The following is a 24482-nucleotide window of genomic DNA, read 5'->3' as shown; positions in this document are numbered from 1 at the left end:
CACCTAAGTACTTAATTAGTATAGTAAGAATTTGGTAGTGATATTAGTCTTCAAATGCATATTCTCAAAAGGCATTACAGCACTTCATAATCAGTCCATAAGGGTACTAATAATGGCAGTTTGCTCATCTTGAAAGTGGCATATATTGAACCACTACCTTCAACAAGGGTCCTCTCCTATCTACTCCCTGTCTCTGCCATCAAATCCTGTTTAAACTGTAGCAGCCAGAACCACAGCGAAGGATTACTTTAACTCAAATAATTTTTATACCATTTCTTCATTTGCTTCTTGTTTGGATTCTGGGAAAAGTTGTTTTGAAGGCCGAACCACTGTTGGCATGATTCGATTATGAAGGGCTGTTTCTTCTTCGGTTGCTTCTTCTAAAATCTGGATTTAAAACAATTAGTTAATTTATACATTCATTAGCTTTGATTTTCTCATAATGTAATTTTCACGAAAAAAACAGCCTTGGAAGTCAGTCCATGGTGCAATGATCTTTCTAAACAAGGTTTCATGTGAGAATTAAGTACCTTAATTTAGCAATTAACTTAAGACCCCCCTAGCTGTTTTACGTGTTTATTATTTGCACTGAAACCTTGTGACACAATACCAGAAAGCAGTAAATTATCTCTTCAGATTCTTTCACTTCTGTGAATTGTTGCAGAGAACACATTTTAGGAACATTTTCATATTAATATTTCCTTTGGTACACAAGCATTGTCAGAAGGCCACCGTTTTACAGTTACAGCTTGAAACAGCATGAAATGGTTTGTCTTGTTGCTTCTCTTGAAACAAGCAGACACTTACCCATCCTATTGCTTCAAACATCTTCAAATCAAGTGGATCCCCAGAAAGTACCCCTTCAATTTTTGTAAGGGAATGACAAGTTGCCATGCAAGCAACAAACTCAGACTTCAGCAAGCTCTCACTGCAGGCGCTCTCTTCCGGCAAAAGGAAACTGAAACAATGAAGTTATAATATACTTAGCACTACAATTATTTATTATGAGCCAGTTCAAAAGGTTTGTTTAGATTAAGAGAAGAAAATTGACTGCACAAGTCTCTTCACTCATCATTTTCACACATCACAGAAAACACATTAAGACCCTGGGCAGGAGCCTTCAGAAACAGTTCAACTTCTGTCCCCTTCAAAAACTCTGTGCTAATTCACTGTTTAGTTTGATTCCTCATACAGAGACCTCCTGTTGCTCACTTAGCTAATTCATTTTAGCAGCCCAAAGAGTCATCACTTAAGAGGCCAGGATTAAGGAAACATACTGTATTTTTACTGCACCACCAGAGTTAAAACACTTTCATTACACCTAAACCATACTTTCAGTTGCATTCTAACAGCTCGTTACAGAAATGCAAACACATATGAGCTCACACTGAATTTTCTGTTCTATTCAGCTGAAGCTGTTAGAGCACAACAAACTATCATATCTGATATCAGCTCTGAGCCTATCCTTACCGAGCATTTTCCACTCGTTGAATTCCCCAAAGATCCAAGCCATCCTCAGTAAGTGTGCCAGTCTGCAAAACAAACCAAAGGGCATGGCAGGAGGAAAAAGCCTTCAGAAATGAGTTATGCTCAGGTAAACAAAAAATTAGCAGCTAATTAACCAAATTACACCTGAACTATATATTGTATTTTGTTTTCACTTAATAATCAAGACTTCCGGACAGGAAATACCCTGTTTCCCTTGCTTTTTGGTAGTAACTAACTTCCAACTCCATTAAATAGCTTTAAAAAAATCACTCAAAGTGATCATTCTCCTCCCTGGAGACATGACAAATGAACCTTAAAATCCAAAGACAACAGTGCAAGATCTGTATATTCAGTGGTTGGGGCAACAGAAAACAGGTAACTAAACCTTTTCTTATATAGCTAAAACAGTAACTGGAATATATTTAGAAAAGGAATAACATGTCAGTGTGGGTTTTCATAGAAATAAGTAAAACTTGAAACTAGTTTGAACTCACATGGTAATTTTCCAGAAACCTGTGTACTAGAAATACTTAATCCCTAACTCTCACATTTCTAGGATTCCAGTAATAAGTTAGGACTTAGCACCCTTGAGATAAGAAACAATCTCTGTATTATAACAGCTTTTAAGGGCAGAATAAATTGAGTTTATGAGTAGCCAACACTGAACACCTAGATGCTAAAGCAACAAAAATGTTCTAATTTATACAAAAATAATGAACTTTCCTGTAGTCTCTAGTCTACACAAATCCTCATTTATAACACAATGCCTCGAAGTTTTAAAATTCTCCTAACCTTATCAAAACACACAAGGTTCAGCTGGCCACAAATATTTATCCTTTGAGGGCTGATGCAGAAGATACCAATTTTTTTCAGCCTTCTTTGTGCATAAACGATGCCAGCAGTCATGGCAGCAGGGAGAGCTGGAGGCACCGTGATAGTGATAATGTCAAGAGACTCAATGATGATGGTATGAGCTGGAACCTGCAATAAAGGTCTTGTTAATGAACAAGAACTCACTACTTAAAAGATTCACCATCCTACTGAAGCCTTACATCATTACCTAAAGCAAAATCTACACATTGCTTGTCTCTGAACATCATGTTCTGGATTGCCCAGAAACATAGCACAATCTTCAGCCATCATCAGCAAACATGTTAATCCAGTAGTAAATTATTGTTATATGTTATTGCATCAAATTTTCATTTTGTCCCCTGTGAATATACTACTTGAAAACAGTGACTGATTAATGCATAATCTTTGGAGAAAAAAAAAATTACAATGTTATGGATTTCCTGGTGAAGATTTTTCACCAGCAGCATTATTTAGATGTGTTGTATTCTATTTCTCCCAACTGGATATCAATCAGATGTTAATCTTCCATATAATAAAGATAAAAGTATAGCAACTGGGTCAGCCAAAAATTGAGGTGAACTCAAATTTCATTGTAATATATTAAAATTCTGCTTCCGTGTGGAATTTCGTTCTTGGTTAGCTTGCATAATCCCACTGATACAAAATAAAGCAAATAAATTTTCACTTAAAACCAAATTGTTTCACGTAATCTTGGGTGTGTAAAGCATGGTCAATCCTTTAGTAAAAGAGATTTCTGAAAAGAAATTAAAACATACCTCATTTAAGATGCTATTGACAACTGTGTAAAGAAAGCCAATGCCTGCCACCACTACCAGAGACAGGAGAAACAAATAGGCATCTCTGTAGAGCTTAAAATCTGTTGGCTTTGGATACAGTATAGAACGAACAAGCTGTCCTTTAGCAGTACTAAAGCCTAGAAATAAAAAGGAGTAAATTATTAAAAGTATAAATAAGAGCAAAGCTATTCAAGTGATTAAAAACCTCGAGGAAACCCTTAAGCTACTCGCTTCATTAAGACTGTTTCTCAACGTACATAACAGATGTTTTGCAATATGCTAATTAAGGTGCTTCAAAAATGTATGTACACATCATACTAAGTGTTTCTCTCCCTATGGCAAGGACATGCAGCCAATGCACATGAACTGCTCTTCTACAGAGGCAGTACACCCTCAAATGCTTGGAGGAGTTGGCTGAACTGCATTTTGTCCCTCATGATGGAGACCTAGTGGCTATGTCTAATGGTTGTCTAATTGTGCCAGTCTCTGCAAAAAGGAAATGAAGTTATTCAGAGTCCAACTTTTAAATGGGAAGTCTCTGTAAGCTCCCTTTATGGCCAGAAAGACCAGAAAATTATTATTCAAAGTAAAACCCCCTGCAGTGCACAGAGTCATCTTTTGGAGAAGCTTACCTCTGGACTGCATTTTGACACCTAAGATAAAAGACTGAACTTCTAAGGGTCTTCAAGTCAGACAACTCCTCCTTGAACCTTGGCCCCAAAATCTGTAAAGGCCAACCCTGGAGTCCAAAACATTTTGTATCTGTTTCAATTTCAAAACCTATTATAACAATCTCAATACTGATGTCAGGTCTGCTGGCATTAGTGACAGCTCCTTGACAGCTTTCTCCATCTGCAAGCCCTCCCAGCAAAAGCTAAGCCCTCCATGCTGGTATTTGATATATAAGATTCTATCAGAATTGGTTATTCCATCAGACAATGAAGACGAGTTCATCACAAGAGGAACAAGGCATGAAGCCTTCAGGCTTTGAATTTGCTGCTGTATAGTACAGATCATGAGCCTGTTCAAAGAAGTTGAGGTTGACAGTATGTATGTTCTTCAGTATTTAGTTATGAATGCCTTATAATTTTACACACCAATCAAAAAAAGTAAAAATCAGAAGTACATGTGGGGTTTTTTAATGGTTTTGCAGATGGTTCTGTAGCCACACAGGCTAGAACAAAGCAGAGTAAAACAAAGTGAAAGCCTTATTTGACAGTTAGGGAACATACAGAGATAGCTCCACTGAACATTTCTGTTCTCTAAAACACATTCTCAGTTTTGGATTCATTACAACTACAACAGAAGCCACAATGATCTACACATTAACATATCCATTAATTGAGTTTCAGGACCAAAGAAACCCACAAGGAATACATTTAGTTCATCTGTATTTTACATCTATTTCAGCTTTAACATCTAACACTTCTTGACTAGACTTAAGATATGAACAGTATTGCAAGGACAGTCCCAGTAGATCTATCTTATATCCCCATTTATGAAAAGAATAAGACTGCATGTTTTGCAGAACACAACTGTATGGAATTCTGCTCTTATAGAGTTCTTTTAAGTACTAAATTTTTTATCCTTTTGCTCCTCTCTCTATATATAGTCACAGCAGGAAAAGTGTACTTGTCCATACATAAAATCTGAACCCTTAAGGACCTTAAAATGCATTCAGGTAAGCTTCAAATTGATGCTAAAGATTGATTCACTTTCTTGTGTGCCAAATACTCCCCAGGCCATTACCAAGTTCTATTACTGTTATGAGACATTTATTAAATTATTTGTGGTATACTCATTTATCCAAGCCTAGCAACATTCAACAAAATATTCCAAAGTCTCAGTTAACAAACACCTACAAAAGCAAGCAGCACATTAACAAGTGATAAACTTTACAACTGATACCTGTTCTCACTACAAGAGCTTTGACCAGTTCTCCAGTATAAAAACGTGTTTGAATGACGTTGGTTCCACAGAACAAAGTATGTCGCCTATGCACCTCCGGACTGTATATTTCATCTCCCATTGCTTTCGGATATTCTGAAGGATTTGGTAGATTAATCTTGGTGACAGGAACACTTTCACCTTAAATGGAGAAAAGAATCTCTAAGCAAGAAAAAATACACATTTTTTTTCCTTAACAACTTCAAATAGAACAATGTATTCTCACTTCATCAATACAGACGCAGACCAAGGGAAGAAGCCACCTTCCCTTCTGCATGTTATTACGTAGTCTCTTACCTCTTGGCCTCAGCTCACCAGAAAAGCTAGAAGCTGAAGAAAATTATTCTCAGCTCCTTTGGAACTAAGTACACTCAAGTTAGGGCTCCATTTAATTCTTACTAGTTGCTAGCAGCAGCAAGAGACTTAAATACATTCAAAGAACATGGTAAAACAATCTCCAAAATATGATTTCCTAAACACTGCCAGTTTAAACAGACTATCCTAGCAATAATAAAAAGTCCATCCTATTCATTGAAGCTGATGTATTTGAAGCTGTCCTTCAGATCCCTGATTTCAGAGTATTCAGGCACCACCTGAGATAATAATTGCTGTTTGTAAATACAGCAAAACTTTCTACTCATTACCTTAATTCCTAGAAGCAATTAAAAAGTTTGGCAAAAGTATTCTGAATAAACACACTGCAGAACTCAATCTGCACTAGGAAAGACAATTATCAAGGAGAAAGCTTTTCAACCAGAAGCTTCTGCTCATTTCTGGAGTTGCCAAGCAGTACCAAGTAGCTGTTGCAGCTGAGCAGAACCTCAGTATTTTAGTACTTGGGAGTACGTGTCAATGCAAGAACAAACACATTTCAAGCAAAATTAACATACTCACTTCTGCTAGAGCACAGTGCAAGTTCAGCAAGCACACAGATATAAACTAATAAATTTACCCACAGAAAAACTGATCAAGTTTACTTTACCTGTTAACATACTTTCATTTACAATGCAAGTGCCACTAAGAAGTACTGCATCACAGGGCATAATTGTCCCATTAGATGGAATCAACATGATATCTCCAGGCACAAGGTCAGTGGAAAGGATTTCTTCTATTTCTGAGTGTTAAAAGACAAACAAGTTTACCTGAAAATAGCCACCATCTACAAAACATGATAAAAATCCTCACAGCTAAGATACAGGTGGTAACAATTATGATTATGCTTCATTTTATTAATCACACTATGAAATTTTTTTTAAAGGCACAGAAAAAGCCACTGATAAACCAAATTCCATACAGAATAAACTCTAGAGAACATGGAAATAGTGCATCATAACAAATTAAAAGAATTAAGCTTATATAAAAGATATTAGCAATTAACTGAAGTACAGCTTCAGCATAAAGACAAAAGTCCAGCACAAATGTACGTCTTCAAAACACAACCACAAATCACAACCTAAATATCTTAACTACTGTTTGTGGTCAAATAAGCAAAAGTCCACAAATCAATCTGCAGCCCCTGCTGGTTAATAACTTGTAATGGAAACCCAGTGCATACACATCTTTAAGCCAAGAAAGAAACCAAAATGACAATCACACGTGTGCAGCAGTACAAAAAGAGAAAAAGGAATAGGGCAGGCACCTTATCTAGAACTAACCTAATAATTAATTAAAAATACCCTCTAGAAGAATAATCCCAAACAGATTATCCTATCTAAACTCCACTTTGCAACTTCACCTTTTCCCATGTCATTTTGCTAAGAAATACAAGCATTTCAGGCTGATCAAAGAAAAGCAGAGACCCATAACTTTACATTCAACAAACTATGCAAGTTCAACCTTTCAAATGATCTGTGAAATTTACCTTGGTCTCCTCCTCTGCAGACAGAAACCCTGACAATGCTGTGAGCTGCTACCATGTCATGTAACATAACATATTGCTGTAAATGGGAGAAAACAGTTCATTATTTAAAAGCAAAGCTTGTCTTCTACTAAAAGTACATTCTCTCTCTATGAGTAAATGTTAGATTATTTACTAACATTCTTTCACAACGAAGTGTTACTCAAAACATTCTTGGTATACAAACTTGTGTTTGGGTTTTAGTTAAGTGAGACAGTGTTTCTGTTATCTGAGTTCAACCTACTAAATCAAGAGTAATATTTGACCTATGTATCACTGAAAAACATCTTAAAGATTTGTAGGCAATTTCACTCAGAATAAACCAAGAATTAAAAAGCTGCAAAGATGCATCTGTTCTCTCTGAACTTACCTTTCTAATGGTGTAGAGTGAGCTAACAATGGATATAACAGACATGATCACAATTGCTAATGCATAGTAGTGATATTCATCAGTAATCCACAATATCACACTGAACAACTGAAAAATGTAAAAAGGGTTGAGAACCTAGAAGAGGAACAGAACATTAAAGTTACACAAAAAGGTCATGTGTGTTCTGTCAGCAGACAGTCAGAATCATCCTCCTCCTCCACGGAGGAGACAAACTTTTCGGTTCTTCGTATATTATTTGTCTGCTTTACTAAACTGCTCTCTCCTTTTCTCTACGTCCTCAATTCCTCAAAAGCACAAGTTTCATTAAAATAACCCAGTAATAAATACATTTAAGACTTTGTGCATTTTCCCCTACACCTCAGAGCAAAATGACAGGAACACTTGATGCATTTTTAGTTACAAATCTTAAATTGATTTGAATATTATCCATTTCTTATCAACAAATCCAGGGACACCTCAAGTTCTTACTCTGTTAGTTCAGGGTGGAGAGTTTCCTTATTCAGAAATTTCTATCATGCATTATTACAGCACAGGGATAACAAGTCAATTATTCAAATCCATCCGGATTTAGAATACACCAGGAAAATGGAACAAATCCAGCATCCAGCACATGTAAAACCACATTTGATTTGGGCTGATATAATGGAGCAGACTAGCAGTCATTTTATGTTTGAAAACAGCATCTACAAGTAAGATGCATACTCTCTCAAGGAATTCTGACACCTTTTCTGATGTCCTTGCTAAGACACCAGGTTATGAACTCTGAAGAGCTTACAGCTAAGGCCTCTTAAGTATAGACCGTTCAAAAATAATCCATACAATTTTCCTTTACAGTGCTGGGCTTTGAGGAAAGGTTTCTGGTTTACATCATTATTTGAAAAACAGTCCAATATTCATTGTACTTAAAGTAACTTCAAAAGATACACATGTTTTAAAAATTTAATTTTTAATTTATCTTACCTCCTTAATCAGAAGCTTAAAAATGGAAGGCACTTTCACAGCAATTTCATTTACTCCATAGAATGCTTTTCTGCATTAAAGGAAGTATCAAAAGACAGTTAAATTTTTATTAGAGATCTTATTAACCTGAAAATAATTTCATTAATGTGAGAAAGTATAAAACAGTACTTATCTATGGCCCCTTTTATTTATCATATTTTTTCAAAAGGCATTTTTCAGAAAATATTTATCCAATATAATATTCCAATATAAGGGTAATTATTTTATATGCCAATTTAAACTGTAACATATTTTTTAGGTTATTTGATTTTGATAATAAGATTTTCCTGTAAACTGTAAGACCAATGTTATTGTACATAACATTCTGAAAGCCAATATGGGGTCCTCTTGAACTTAAAGAAGTGATAGCTCTTACCCTGCAGTAAGACACTATTTCATGGTTCTGTATCTTAGTATTATTCTTAGCATGAAAAAAGGCAAATCATGAAAGGGGGAGCAAATAATTGCCCTCTGATGGGATCTGAGCTGGTTAAATGACTTTGGTATGAAGAAGCCCTTAAGGGATGTTCTTAAGGGTAAAGGCTTTTATCATAGGAAGATATAAATTGAAAGAAAATGAAATTATGAGTAAACAGATGCTTCCAGATTTTAAACTCTAAGGTAGATTCATTTGCAAAAAAACCAAGAAAAATAACAACCCAAAAACAACAAAACAAACAAAAAAACAAAGATAACAAAAAACCCAAACCAAAAAAACCCAAACACTGGGAATGCAACAGAACTCAAAGTATTCTAGTTTGCCTAGGTACCAACATATTAGAACACAAATAGACAATTAAGAACCTATCTATATTTTCACAATATATATTCTGGCTTGGTGTTCACATTTGAGAAACAGGAAACCCCTGAACTATGAACCATTCAAATTTACAGTTTAAAGTCTTTTTATAGACTAAGTTCTTCTCTACGTATGCACTTTCAGCTGTGCCTGGCATATTTATAGCATTAGCTTAGAAGAGCATATTTTTAAAAAGTATTTTAGTATTAAAATATTAGTATACTTTTTGCCAACCAGAATTAAAAGTATGGAATACATTTATTCCAAATCAACCAGAGACAGATCTGTGGTAGCTAAGGGACACACCTCTGATACTACGTAAGCTTTTAAAATTAAATTCGAAGTCCAGAGACCTTGGAAGTTTCTGCCTGACCTTCCTAAAATAACAAACTAGTTACAGTTTAGGCCAGGTTTGCACTTCCAACATTTCTTATTCACCACCTAGCACACTATCCCCTCCTCTCACAATAACCCCTCCTCTCACAATAACCACTATGAAGGATGGGAAAGAAAACAAGCACCAGTCAAGGGAGCTCCCTCAACATTCCCTTCAAGCCTTCAGCAATCTGCAGATTGAGAAAAATTAGCATCTTTCCAGCCAAGGAACTGTTGATGGAATTTTCCACTGACACTCAGTCTATTTGCCTCCAAACCCATACACCCCTTCAGAATGACATTTTATTATGGTAACATTTATGTCACTTATGTGACTTATGTCACTTATGTGACATATTTTGTCACATATTATGTCACTTATGTGACATAAATATCACATCAACTGCTGAGTTTCACTGTATACCTGCTGAAGTAGTTGAAAATGTGCTTGCTATACTTTTTATACACTTTTTATTTCAAAATGTTGAGTACTAAATACAATTTCAGAAATATATTCTGAATTAGTTTAAGCAATAGTTCCCGTTCTCATGGTCAGTGCATTTTGAGAAAAGTAACTCAATATAATATCAGTACCTAGTTTTATTCAACACATAGATAATAAAACCACAAATTACAACTTTCCTGGAAGGAAGCATAAAAGCCTGTCTGTAAACACCAATCACTCCATTGTTTTCTAATTTTGTTAACCCTTTAAACATAGGTAATGGAACAAAACTAATTCTAAACAATTCTCTGCTCTAATACTGAACATTACCTGTAGTCATGCATTCCCTTTGTCAGTCCTGTGCTGTGTTCATTATGAATTGAAGAACAGAATGTAGATTCATCTAGACCTCTAAGTAAAGGAAAAAGTCATTGAGTTACTTAACAAATCTGACATTTAAAATTAAGATTCGGTTACTAAAAAGAAACCTAGGGCTTTGCCAAGAGTTACAATATATTATTAAAGAACAGTCTATGAATTAATGTTTTTCTAGCTGTTGCAGTCACATCTGCAGATCCAAATTAAAAGCAGCCTTCTTGTTGTCACCTCTTACTCTGTAGGACAGTCATATCTAGTTCAATCAAAATGGAGGCACACTTTAAAAAATGATGTAAAACACTAGCATAACTAGTATTCAAAGGCCTCTGAAAAGAAGAAGCAAGTTTGATGAAGATTATATAAAATCAATATGGATTAATATTTTGTCAAATTATCTTAATATGTCTCTAGTAAATGGAAGCATTTTAGAAACAACTATTAATCAATTTCTCAAATAAATCTATACTGAAGCTATTTTGCAGCATCTTGCTAGCAAAATTTCATTCATGACAATGTAAAGTCCAGACTACATTTTAAATACTTCCTTATCACTGCAAGACTCATCTTCACAGGACTTTTCCACACACTATGGACACAAATGCTTTATTTTAGATCTGATGATAAGCAAGCACACCCAAAAGATCATTATGTTTACAGCTATGGGACCATTTCAGCTACCAAATTCAGTAAATCAAACATATTATATCCAGGCATTTTTTAGCAACCATACTTTGGATGCACAGGAAAACATTACCTTCCAAAAGACTTTCACAGATAACATGAGAAAACCAGCGCTATTCAATGCAAGCCTTTTTTATATTTGCTATCTAGGAGGTTACCTACTAAAAAGGATTGAGAGTTGCCCCAGTGAAAACAAACCCTTTATTATGCATCTACAGTAAGATTTTTAGGATTTTCTGTTAATAACTGTGCCTTCCCTCTCATTCTATCCCACATAATTCAATTTGTCTTTTCCTGCACAAAAAGGAATCCAACAGTGGGCTTACAAAGGGTTCCTAAAACTAAGTGCTTTATATTCAGATATGCATACCCATGTGTGAAATGTTCATGGAAATAAAAGTTTCTAGCAGGATGTTTATTATCTGCTTTTTACAGTTCTGCTATAGTATGAATTCCCAGAGCATTTAAAAAAAAAAAAAGTCCTTGTGTATAAACAGTTAACTACATAAATTACTCATCAAATCACTCAAGAGACTCAGTTGACACCAGCTAAAACAAAACAGACACACAAGGTCAGAGTTGCATCCTTTTTGGCTATGTGACCAAGTCTGATTTAGTTTAGGAATAATTACACTTGCATTTCCTGTGTTTAAAACAGTGATCTTTATATTCCATTATTATAAAAAGAACAATGATATGAAACTGAGGCTCTCATAACTGAACTTGCCCCACACATCTTAATTTGCTTCCCCTCTGTACTGTGATAAGTCTTTAATTACATGATCAAAGCATTCAGTCTTTGGATACTTGGATAACTGACTGCACAGTGGCTCTCCCATCACACCACATTGTGCTTAAGTCACAACTACAACTGTGGTCCTTTCCCTATGGACTTTACTATTGATTGCTCAGTCTCATACCTCATTTCCTTACAAATATTAGTTTGACTGTATGCCATGCTATTGGGTAATGGTAATTGTTGATTTTTACATGAACTGAAGAGCAGATTAAGAAGAAGTATCTTAAAGAAGGACAGATATTTCAGACTTACTTTCAGAATATTTCTCATTCATAAATTCAGCTATCATTTCAGAGGTGGTGCCTAGTACTTCACTATATGATAACACTTAAGTTTACTTTAGAGTAAAGTTGTAGCAAACCCTCATTCTTATTTGACCTTGCATAGAAGTGATTTAGTACTTTGCCTGTATCAGTTATTTCTCAGACCCAGCTGTTTCTCCTCTTCAATATCCAATTGCTAAATAACTCAATTACAGTACCTGACTAAACAAGTGGTCAGGCTCAGTCATTGCTAATACATCAAACAAATGAAATTTTGGCATATTCACAAGAATGTGACTGAATAAATGGTCACTTAACTTCACAGGCATATCTGAGATTTTTCCAGGGCTTATAAATTGGCTGAGTTATCACAAGAACATCAAAAGGCACAAACAGCCAACAAATGCCAAATTTCAACTCACTGCTTTAATGCTAAGAAATGACATTTTTTCCTAAACACATGGAGTCGTGTGATTTTTGCCTGTATCTGTTAGCATAGAAGTATAGTTTTAATTTAAGGGTTTGTTGTTTTGTTTTTTTAATCTCATCTGTGGGAAATACTCCCTTTTAACAGTTTAAATTAGCAACACTATAGGCAGGAAACCAGGACCCTGTAATGCAAAATGACAAGCACCAGTACCTGCACCACTGGCTTAACATTAAAAATGTTTACAAAGCTTTTCATTATTTACACATGAATTGAGATATTTTCAGCTTCTCAGAGAAGATCTCAGTTTTGTAACTGCTTGTATTATGATAGTTTTTTTAATTGTTGTTATTGCTGATACCTTTCCATGTACACACATCTGGGAAACACAAGAAACATTTGCAGAGTACATTTCTTGTTATAGAAATCTTGGCTGTTTTTCTTTCACTCAGTCTCTGGTCATTAATTTTTTCTGTATGTGCTGCTTCTCCACATGATGGTTCTATGCAGTGAACAGTGATTTAACTTAACTTATAAAGAGGTTATATTTCTGAACTTCCTAATTTAACAACCAGTTGTAAAAAATGGAGAAGCTTTCTTCTTCAAGCCTAACATTATGCCTCTGCACATCACATCCAGTGAGCACAGATAGTACTGCCTACTAAAAGATGTTTTCTATCAATGCAAAAGACCAGCTTTTTGTAACAAAAAAGGGATCAAATTTTGATCAAGTTGAATAAAATGTAGCAGCACAGAGTTAAACAGAAGTGAGCAGCAAGTTATTTGGTGAATTCTTCTCTTTGTATATACTCCTTCTGGGTCTAGCTCAGAACCAATACAAGAAATACAAATTATTCCATCAGAAGGAAGTTTTAAAGTTTATAGAAGGAGAACTTCTGCCCACAAACAGGTGCTCTGATTCTCAAATAACACTCCAAGAACAGGCAAAAATCCTGGAGCAGCACGCAGCCTGTCACCCTAGACAAGTCATACTTAATAAAGGTGGATTTAACAGACACCTTTCCTCCAAAGTCACACCAAGTTAAAAATTCCCTGTCCTCACTATGGTTCAAAGACTTATTGAGCCAAAACAGCTGGTCAGAATATGATACCAATTTTCACCAAGTTTTTAGGCACGCTATTGTATTTTTTTTAAAGTGCAGTTTGAAGCACACTGCAAAATTTTCTTACCTTACAACATCAAAACTTTGAACTGAATCATTCCAGAAATACTTCACGCTGTGATGTGTGAAATAACGAATCTGCAAGGGAAACAGACACAGAGATGAAACTAGCACCGCTGAACACTTCTTTTCTGACTGACTTTATTCTGAACAGCGATAGACAAGGAATTTAGAAAAACTTCTCTGAAAAATTAATAGTTTCCTTTCAAAAGAATCTACAAGCACTTCATAATTTCCAATAGATGGTTAGTGAGAAAAAGATTTATGCTTCACCCAAAACCTTTTAGTCAAAAAAAGTAGCTCACATGCACTGTATTGTGTGCGTGTGCTCTAGATACTACTTGAGATACTTGGAAATGACCAAGTGTAGTATTGCAGGTTTACTTACAGGCAAATAGTTTTTCAAATCGTTCTTATTTTCTTCTGCATCAGATTCACAGAAATGAACAGCATGGCCATTTGAAACCTTGTGTCCGATAGGGTTAGGATTCTGTAAAGGACTGGCTCCCAAAGAAGGCATAATGCGAACCTTTGCACAAAACCATATCTTGAATTCATCCTTCACAAGAGGGGAGAAAATGAATTGTTGAAACAGCATTTAAACAGCATTTTACCACAACGGCTGTCACTGAATGTGTCAACAACAGATGATAAAGCAGAGCCCATACATACCCACCCTGCAATTTAGAATAACTGAGAACTTAACACATGGATCATAACCAGGGACTCTACACAGAAACTGAAGAAAGAACATCACCTGGAAAAAAACCACACTTGGGTCCACAGATATATGTTAATTCAACAAATATATCTTTGTCGAAAAAGGGAGGGAAAACCTGTTATAGGAACATCTGTTCTGTAATTTTTTTATTACAACATCTTTAATGTAATTAATTATTAAAATCCAAAAGCAAAGGCTTTGCTTTTGCTATGCCCTGCTCGCAGTTGTCAGTATTCTCATATGGGCAAAGTTACACACAGTACCAAGGGGCACAGCTCTGCAGTGCTATTAAACAAAACCCTGCCTGCTGCAGGCAAGGATGTGTGCATTTTAGCAAGCAGCAAGAAGAATGCCAAACAACTGCAAACTGGGAGAAGCCCACCCTCCTACAGACTTACAGTTGTTCTCAGCAGAACCACTTCACAGTCTTTAAGTGTAGTCCTTTTGCATGTTGCTTTCACACGCCACTGAGGCACCCAGTAGAGGAGGAGGAGAAGAAAGCCACCAGAACAGATCACTCCTATAGTAACTAGCACCAACTTCCAGCGACACAGATCATAGCCATAGATCTCCTGCATGGAAACAGAGAAACAAATAACAAACAATGACTGTTTTAATTACTCTGGCTCAGGAAGCAAACATTAATTTTTCATAAAGTGCAGCATTCAAAGCTAATCAAATTTTAAAGTAATTTTCTCCTTTTTCTTTTCTGGAGGAAGGGAAGATTTAGAAGACTTAATACATGATGGAGTGGCAACAAAAAGAAATGTGAGGTTGGTCAAAAATACAAACATCATTAAAAGCCTGTCAAAGGCAGAACATCCACACTGTTTAAAACATTTAATTGCAAGACCTGTCTCCTCTCTGTACTGCTCCCTAAGGACTGAGACTGCAATACAGCCTGCCTTAACTCAAAGAACAACCAAATTTTTAACCAGGACCCAGCACAAGTCAGCTACACATTCAAGAGCAAAAGCATGATTTTGACAAATGCTGATTTTATCACGTTACAATTTGATTTGTTAGCATACATAGCTTTGAATTACTGGTGCTAGCAGAATTTCATGCTTTCTAAACAATCATGTAAGTATTTGTCAAATTCTACTTTTTAGTAGAAAAACTGGCTTATTTTGTTTGCAGTTTAACAAGAAATGCTACTGTGAAACATTAGAAACTACGAGCTGCACTGTCAAAGGTTCTGTAACTTGCACCAGCTGGAAAAAATTCTCTTGTCCCATTAAAAAACCCACAAAGTATTAAGTGTGCCTTGGTCAAAGGCAAGTACCAACTTAAACTGATGACAGCCAGGAAAAGAAAATAATTCAGTGGCTGTGCCACATTCCCAAGTTTCACATTACATCATTAGATTATATTTCCTGCTGCAAAAGGGCAATGAAGTTTCCCATTGAGTCCCACCCTCATTGTTCATACTGACACCAACTTTTTAAAAGTTTTAAGTTTTTGTTGAACATTCTAGAAAATGTTTCAACTGCTTTCCTAAGAAAAGGCTTTTCAACAGGTTTGTTTTGCATCCTTCTAAGTTGACAAAACAAAAGATCAAGAAATAAAATCCATTCTCTGTTACCCCCAAAATACTGAAGCCAGTATTTTGTCACACTGGTAACTCACACTTTACCAATAAAAAGGTAATTGAAAGGTGGGTGAAAGATAGTGAGAGAGGTTAATGATTCTTTTGGGGCAAAACAAAATAACTTCCTCAAAAGAATAACTTCTGTGATGAGACCCTAAGCACTTCACTTTGATTCTGTTGTATTTGCCTACACTCCATATCAGAGCTGAAGAGCAGCTTTTCCTAGCAGCCTGCACAAAGAAAAAATGAGGAATTTATAATTTTTTAAAAACAAAAATCTGTATACACTCCATATATTTTCTGCTGTCTCCAGAATGAGCTAGCAATTTAAAGACCAACTGCCAAAGACTTTTCCTGCCAAAGGCAACTGCTGTATCTTCCAGAGCAAACAATAAAAGGAATTACTGCTCTCGTAGGAAGCTATGCTTGTGTGCTATGGAATACCCACAAAACTGGGTCCTATCTACATAAGTATGAATATGCAAGAACATGCTTAATACAGTCAGATTATAGAGCATTAACCTATTTTAAATTACAAGAGAACAAGCTCCAGGTTTTGGGGGAAAAAACAACACAAAATAGATGCAAAAAATAAAACTAACAAGCCATTTTGCTTTAATTTTCCACTTCAAAAAAAAGTCATTAAGTACAAAAGTCTCTTATCTATTGGATTGCTGATCTCAATGAAGCCAGCCCAGAACCTCTGCAAAGGCTTTCAACAAAAAGAGTCCCTATCCCAAGACTAGATTTCTTAATACAAAAAAATATTATCAAGGATAACCTTGTAAAATTGCTAAACTGATTTAAATGGAGACAGCTCACTTCCTGATGTAATATGCCCCATTTAGAGAGGAAACCATGAAAATATGTTTCTTTCAATGTCTAAAAATAGAATAACAGTTATTTACCATCTCATCTTCCTCTGCTTTATTGACGAATTTCTTTTCTTCTTTCTCCATGTTTAGTATGATATGAAGCTTCTCGACTTGAGATATGGAAGACCTTTAGCAACAAAAGAATTAAACATTGGATTAATATTACTGATTTTATACATCAACTATTAGTTTCGAGTTCCTTTCTCTCAGTGGATACACATATAACACACTGGCAATATACTAATATAAATCTTATATTTGCACTACTACTGGTTTACACCAGGAACAACCCAAGGAAAAAAATTAAGAAAAAAAAGTAAGTACAGGCTAAAAAATTTTAGACCCCAGTTTAGCATTTCCAAGTCATTCTTTTCCTTTCCTTCTTCAGTTTGTACCAATGGCCTTGCTTCTTTTACTTCTCATAGCTGCAAAATCATGAAGTGTGCTGTGAGGATAGATTATGATCACAAGTTTCATTAACAGAGAAAGGGATGAAAAAAAAGAAGCTGTCTAGGAGCTGAACGTTGTACACACAGATCTCTATTCCAATACAGAAGAACTACACACGAAAGGCTGCTCTGTACTGTGAAGCTCATCAGAAGTTACAGATCACATAAACAAACCAAATCAAAAGATACCAAGTAAGAAACCTAAGTTTTTAAAATTGAAACTGCATCTAATCTCTCCTGTACATGTTAATGATGACAATTTACAATTAATGCACCCATCCTGTATTTCCATAGGACCACCCATAGTTAAAATTACCAAATAGCCAGTGTTTATCTGCCATGACTTGACATGAAATAGCTATCATTCTCTGCACTAACACTGTAAAACCTTTGTTTTATTTACTGCACATGTATACATCTCTCTGAAGACAGCACTTACTGCCACAACATATAAGTAGTCCTCCAGTATTGAGGATTCACTCTCATAGAACAAGTAAATAATGTAATTTCAGACAAAAGGCTGTTACAAAAAAATCAAGGTGAAAGCCACTCACCTAGCTTCATCTCAACTGTACACTTAAGACAAAGATACCACTATTCAAAATAATTAGTATCAGGCAGCTTTATGTTTAAAGTGCAGCCATTACCGAGTTCTTTGCTGTCTCTAAGTCCCCCGTATTTCACAAATCAAATAATCAGACTCCAATACAGATCCTCTCAAAGCCAGCCCCCTGCACTTACACTCACCAGCAAAGCCAACCTCCAAACGTCCTTCCTCTGAATTCCTGAAGTTTATCAACCATCTCATCCTTGCATGGTTTCTGCAAGGTACCACCTTATTTCCAATTAAGCCAACAATGAAGCAGGAACCCAAGAGAAAAGCTGGGTCTCCTCAAAAATCTATACCCACTGCTGGGATAAGGTCTGAGTGGAAGAAACACCCTTGAAGCAAAGAACTGCACCAGAACACAGGGCTGTCACAAGTGAAAAACAGCTCATCACTTCATACACTGAGTGCTTGGACCAGTTTGTATTTTGTTCTGTATGGAAGGAAGCTAATTTGATAACAGCTGTCGGCTTTAAAAGAAACACCAGCTCATACCCTCCTTGCACTGTTAAAACTGAAGATTTTCTATTACTATTCAATACTGAACTACAAATACCTTTTTTACTGCAGATTAATTTGGAAATTAAACCAGAAGATGGGCACCACTGATGATTCTTTATCTGTTACCCAAGTCATGCAAGTTCTAAACCACATTTTTGTTTAAATTGCCACTTCTCTTAACAAAACAGCTTTTTATCCTGGGAAAAATATATATAAGAAAGCTGTTTAACATCTGTCCTAAACCTATACAGGACTGATAAGAAAGCACAGTCTTTGAATTAATAACTTCAAACAATGTTTTGTACACCATACAAATCACATTTTCAATCAAGAAGTCATGCAGTCAGGAAAAAAAAAATCTGTGTATTTACAGAGCTATATTTCTAGTAGAGTTCACCAGTCCATGAAAGAATTACTAGATTTATCACACTTGAACTAGTCTTCTCTTAAACAAACATGCATTTCCCTGCTATAGTGTACTGCAACATCACACAGTGCCAGCAGGCAAAACTCCAACTCCAATGAACACGTCCAGTAACACCGGTACTTCATACAGGAAAGCACTAGGTGGCAAAATAAATGCAAACAGCTTCAAGATCAATAAATCTCAACTGAGATTTCCACATGGCCAACACATCAGAACAGGCACCTAAAAGGACACATCGACAGCATGAGAGAGAAGCACAGTTGGCTTTAATTTAGCGCTTTTCTACAGCTAAGAAGGAGAGTTAAGTCATTCATCTGAAGCAGCCCTGAGAGCACCAGCAGTAATTCCTGTGATTCAGTGACTTCTTTGAACAGCTGGTTAAAATCACACAGGGAATACAGGAGGACCATTAGGAGGCTATTTTTGACTTACATCATTAGCTCCATCTGCATTATTTTACACAGACTCATTTACTGAGCAACCTTCAACTAGCACACATGTCCTCGGTATTTCATACGCAGACTAATTTTCCATATTAAATTCACATTTGAATTTCTAAACTTAGATCTTTTCTTAGTTGATGGGTCATGAAAATCATTACTATTCAGCAACGAAAACCAGCAGTCTTCCTCCAGTGTTATTCCTTTTTGGACATCATCAGCCCAAGGTCATCATCAAGAGTTCAAATAGGCAACTGTTTTGGGTTTCTCTTCCACTTCCCTGCTGAAAGCTGGGGTTGACCACCACCACCATGGGCTCCACAGCTCCACGTGCCCTTCTTTAGAAGGCACTGCAGGCTGCTGGGTGTGTGAGAAGAAATAAGTAGCAGCATCTCAGCAATTCAGAAGAGACTTAAGCAATAAATATTTGATCTTTACTTCCTTCCATCTACAGGATTGTGGGAAAGGAGACATTTCAAGACCTAATATAAGTCTTGAATATAAGTCAATATAAGTTTTAATATTTAAATATAAGCCTTGGACTGTTAAGGCTACAGAGTAGTATGATATTTTACTTGTACTCCAATTAAGTAAGGTTGAAATCCCCTCACAAGAAGCAATTTGGACTCAGGAATATTCAAATATAAAATGCCTCTGATGCAAGGGCTGCCAGTCAGCCTCTTTCCAGCACAAGTTCCCTGGAATGAATAGCTAGGAGTTCTTACCACCTATACCTATTAACTGAAAATAGCAACTAAAAAGGACTATTTATTCCTTTAAAGAAAAGCACCGAATACAAACAAAATAGTGAAAGTTACTGCCATTCCGTTTACATTATGCTTACTTGAGCTCCTATTATATAGCTAACATTTTCTAGAGTCAGAAAAGCAGGAAGTATCAAAAAAGTCTGTAAAAGAAATGCTGTTTGCCACTGAGAGAGAATGAAAGAGAATAAAATAACCTACATCATCTTAGAACACAGGTATGAATTTAACAATTACTATAGGATCAGAAAAAGTGTCTCAATCACTTATCCAAATCACAATCTCAAACAGCAAATATGCAACTTTGTAAAAACAAAAGCAACAACAAAAAACACCACCAGTGTTTAAATTAAATATAAATACAGGATTTTAATAATTTAAATTAAGTTAAACTGCAGTTCCTATTTGCCTCTGTCCTGAAGAGTACGCAGCTATGAGTTGGAGAGCACCTTAGTTTCAGATTTCAGTCAATATTGTTCTGGAGCTAAACTAAATCATAAATTAAATCACTGGAGAAATTACAGCAGTGCACCAACCCTAAAGCTACATGCATCCCTTACAGTGAAGAAAACACTGCACGTTCTCTGAATGATGACATTAGTATCTATTTTTGATCTGTCTTGACTAAACAATGAGGATATCAAGCAGTTATACCAAAATATTTACTGGCAATACATATTTGTATCATCAGTATAAAAGGTGTAAGTGAACTCATGGCATATTTATTAAGAAAACGTTGCTAAAGAACTACAGTAAGGCTCCATCAGCATGTCTGATGAGTTCTGCAAGTCCTTCTGAAGGACTACCAGCTTATCTGTAGTCAGTGACTTCAGTGCAAATTTTAACCTCCAAGTTTGATTTGAGGGGTGGGAAGCAAGATCTTCTCCCTTTTCTCCTTCAAGTCCATAAAACCAATTCTTCTTTAGTATATACACATTGTTGTCAGCAGTTTCTTCTTCTAATGCTCAAACTTAATCATAAGTCTCAAAATTTCAAGAGAAAAATTTCAAGCTCTAGAAAGAATACAGCTCCAAAAGAAGAAACTTTTGAGATCTCCTGCAGTCACTGCGTTAATTTAAATATCACATTTCTCAGATGAAAATAAAATTTTGACAGCTCAAGTCTTTAGTAAGATCCGTCTATGGATATGCATTAAAAAATTACCAAGTTGATTCTTATGCTCTGTCATCATCCATCTGCTTAAAATACGCAATAAATGTACAAACTAGTATCTTAAATATTCCCTATTTTATTTTCACATATTCACAAAAGTCTTGAGATAACAAAGAGTTTCTCTTACCAACAAGCAGTCCAGCAGCTGTCCTCTGCACTTGCTTTTGTTATCATGAGTTAGCAAGGCAGTTCTTAATAACTGGGACCCTATCTACAAGGGAAGTCCTGACAAATGAACTATTTTGTCTAAAATCTAAAAAAAGTCTCCAAGGGCTTTTCAAACTGTTATCAAAAGATTAACATATCAAAGAAAATTTGGCACTGCTTGGAATGCCTTCCCCCCCCCCCCTTCCCTCCAGTGTGGCCAAACAATTGGAAGCCTGTGGCCAGGCTGGCGGAGGCTGCGCTTCCAGCATCAGCTGCCCAGTCCAGCTCCTCCTATTCAAACCACAAATGCCTCACCAGGAGCCTCAGACAGCTTCAGGTCTACGCACGAGTTCTGATATGATCTGCCCAGCTAAAAGCATACATGCTGCTGACCAAACCCTTCCTTGTATTTACAGCTGTTTTGAGCTAAGACAACAACATTCATACAGAGGAGCTAATGGATGACACAGGCAACGCTAAGACATACACACATTTTTCAATCTCAGCAATTTACAGTTTATCACAGGTTGTAATGAAGCAGTCACATCAAATTAGACAACCTTTAGAGGTCAAGTGCTACAAAGCTAGACAGGTAACTTGGTCACTGCCTGAGTGTTGCTGAATTAAGTTACTTTTCTGCACAAGACAAGGATCGACCAGCACTGCTTTGGGAAGAATGCAAAGGGCAAATGAAAAGATCTAGCAAAACAGACAGGAAAAGTGAGAGACATACATGAAAGAGGCCAAATTTAAAAACTATGTACAGACATTAATACTACTCAATCTTCCACAACTTCCGACATAATCACTGTCATCAAATAAACCAAGCACCACATATTTCTACGGGAAGAGAATTAAGACCAGAAAAACCAAAACAATTGGCCTGTCTCGAAAAAGATCACAATATAGATCAAATATGAATCATATTCCTGAAATGTGATCTAGTATCTTAAGTGATTAGTCTGGCTCTTCTGGGTCCAAAAGTATCCGTTAGTCTCTTGAAGAGCGACTGAAAGACTTTTCAAGTCCTTCTCAAGAACTTATTTACAACAAATATATCCTTCTGTAAGAGATACTACACAGCTTTGGAGTAGAAAATTAAATTTCTAAATGGCCTGATGTAATGACAAGTCTTTCTGATTTCTGAATGAAAAAAAATAATCACAAACACATTTTCTGAACAGCAGAGAGTGCCTGTTGCATAGCAGACAGACATCATCTTCAACCCTTACGAGCTGCCAAAACACAGAAAATCCGTTTCATTTTCAAACTAGAAAGCCAAGTATTACTCCAGTCACTCAGAAATTACACATTTATACACTTTAGAGCCATACTTCCAACCCTTGACCACAAGAAGCTATCAAACAAGCAAAGTAACAGACCTTGACAACGTTTGCCACCAGGGCTTATTCCAGTAACACGCCATTCCCACACAATCCAGTTACCAAACCAAGTCCACTTTTTCCACACATTACAGGAAAGCTCTTTGGCAATCATGCAATGGCCCTCCACGAGGCAAGCAACTGCTTTACATATACCAAACATCAATTAAAGCTCAACTTCTACCATACCGCCAGTCAGGTCATTAAAAACTGAAGTACTCCAATCAGAAGAGCAATGACAGGACTGAAGGGTTATTAATGCATCTTCTCAAAATACATTCAGTTTCAAAATCCATTGTTTCTTCAGAAAGATGAAAACACAGCCTGAGCTATAGCTGACCAGTAGCAGGAGAGGGCAGCAGGTAATTTTACAAAGAGATTGACAGAAGGCAAGTGCATGGAAGCCAGCTTCCCACATCAGCCTACAAGGGCTGTCTGTCAGGTGCTGCAGGGGAGTATTTGGCACATTGAAGGAGATGGGGCTTTGGAAGACAGTTCTGCACTCGTACCTCAGGTTGAACACCAGAAGATGCTCTGAAAATTGAAATACACTTTAAAATGTCAATGTTATAATATGTCAATATGCATATATAAAATGTATCCAGCTACTCTAGCTGTTATGCAGCTACCAGAAGAAAGAAAAAAAAAAAAAAAAAAAAAAAAGCAAATGCTTCTTCAAAATCATTCCAGAAAGTTTAAGAACTCTTTTCCCAGGACCACAGCAAGGTATTTTCATGACAAAAAAAACCAAAACAAAACAGGTTTTGAACCAGGATCTACTCTGCCATCCTGCTAATGCAAGGTCTACACACTTGGCAGCACTGACCACACAAAGTCGTATTCAATGCATCACTTTCAATGTGTGTGTAGTATTTAATATGTCAGAACTGCCAGCAGCAAGTTGGAGGAAAATAGTTCTAGGTGTAGCTTAAGAGACCATACTGTAGAAAAAGCACACTATTAAATGGAGATATAAAAATAGAAGGAAAAGGCTTATCAGCTATTACTACTTGAGCTTGCAGCTCCTGCCCATGCCAACTGCCAACGAGTTCCACACACAATACCTGAAAAGCTGAATCTAACACACTGACTTCATTTAAAATGTGCTGCATCAATAAATAAATGAACAAGGACACAAGGTTAAGATGATGTAACAACTGGAAAAAATAAAAATAAAAAATATTTAGGACCACATTCTTCTCAAACTGCACCACATAACACACTGCATGCTTTAAAAATCAATCACAAAAAAACCCCAACCTCAACAGAGTATTTCAAGCTTTAAAGAGCTGAAAGCAAAACTTCTGCTCACAACATCTTGGACACAAGTCCCTTACTTACTTTGAAATCCTCCTCCTTTACATGAGATCCTACTTCTGCATCTATAGAATTAGTGTACCACTTTCTAAAATTTCTCCACTGCCTAATTTTGAAAAGACTGGCAGAACCTGCAGCACCCAGAAGTGAAAAGACAACAATTTAACTTAAACAGACTTGCAATTATAAAAGCTAGGAGTTGATTAAATTTAAAGGCTGCAAGAAGGCCCTGATAAAATCCACATGGTATCATCTTATATCCGAATAGCCTTTTGTCATCATTCCTCACTCTCTGGTATCATTCAGTCTTGCTATTTTTTCAGAGGAAACAGTTTCCAAAGTCCCTTCTTGTGGATTCTTAGACCT

At 36.2% G+C, this 24482-nt stretch overlaps 1 protein-coding gene across 5 annotated transcripts in view; it reads right to left on the bottom strand.

Annotated features, from left to right (window-relative positions):
- Positions 1 to 24482, bottom strand: part of ATP13A3 (ATPase 13A3) — a 57904-nt gene that overhangs the window by 18834 nt on the left and 14588 nt on the right. For all 5 annotated transcript variants that reach the window (XM_071752237.1, XM_071752233.1, XM_071752235.1 and 2 more), the window contains 15 exons: positions 16943 to 17036; positions 14842 to 15015; positions 14111 to 14281; positions 13730 to 13800; positions 10321 to 10401; positions 8333 to 8402; positions 7352 to 7486; positions 6946 to 7021; positions 6067 to 6198; positions 5046 to 5225; positions 3117 to 3274; positions 2281 to 2469; positions 1471 to 1532; positions 808 to 958; positions 271 to 387 (listed from right to left, as the gene is read on the bottom strand). In XM_071752237.1, coding sequence (XP_071608338.1) covers positions 271 to 387; positions 808 to 958; positions 1471 to 1532; positions 2281 to 2469; positions 3117 to 3274; positions 5046 to 5225; positions 6067 to 6198; positions 6946 to 7021; positions 7352 to 7486; positions 8333 to 8402; positions 10321 to 10401; positions 13730 to 13800; positions 14111 to 14281; positions 14842 to 15015; positions 16943 to 16993 — 1818 coding nt within the window. In that variant the 5' untranslated portion in view covers positions 16994 to 17036. Of the gene's footprint in view, positions 1 to 270; positions 388 to 807; positions 959 to 1470; positions 1533 to 2280; positions 2470 to 3116; positions 3275 to 5045; positions 5226 to 6066; positions 6199 to 6945; positions 7022 to 7351; positions 7487 to 8332; positions 8403 to 10320; positions 10402 to 13729; positions 13801 to 14110; positions 14282 to 14841; positions 15016 to 16942; positions 17037 to 24482 lie in introns of those variants that run through there.

The sequence above is a fragment of the Heliangelus exortis genome, chromosome 9 (assembly GCF_036169615.1).
Source record: "Heliangelus exortis chromosome 9, bHelExo1.hap1, whole genome shotgun sequence".
Taxonomy (NCBI): domain Eukaryota; kingdom Metazoa; phylum Chordata; class Aves; order Apodiformes; family Trochilidae; genus Heliangelus; species Heliangelus exortis.
The sequence above is the reverse complement of the archived record's forward strand: the minus strand, read 5'-3'. Positions and strand labels throughout refer to the sequence as shown.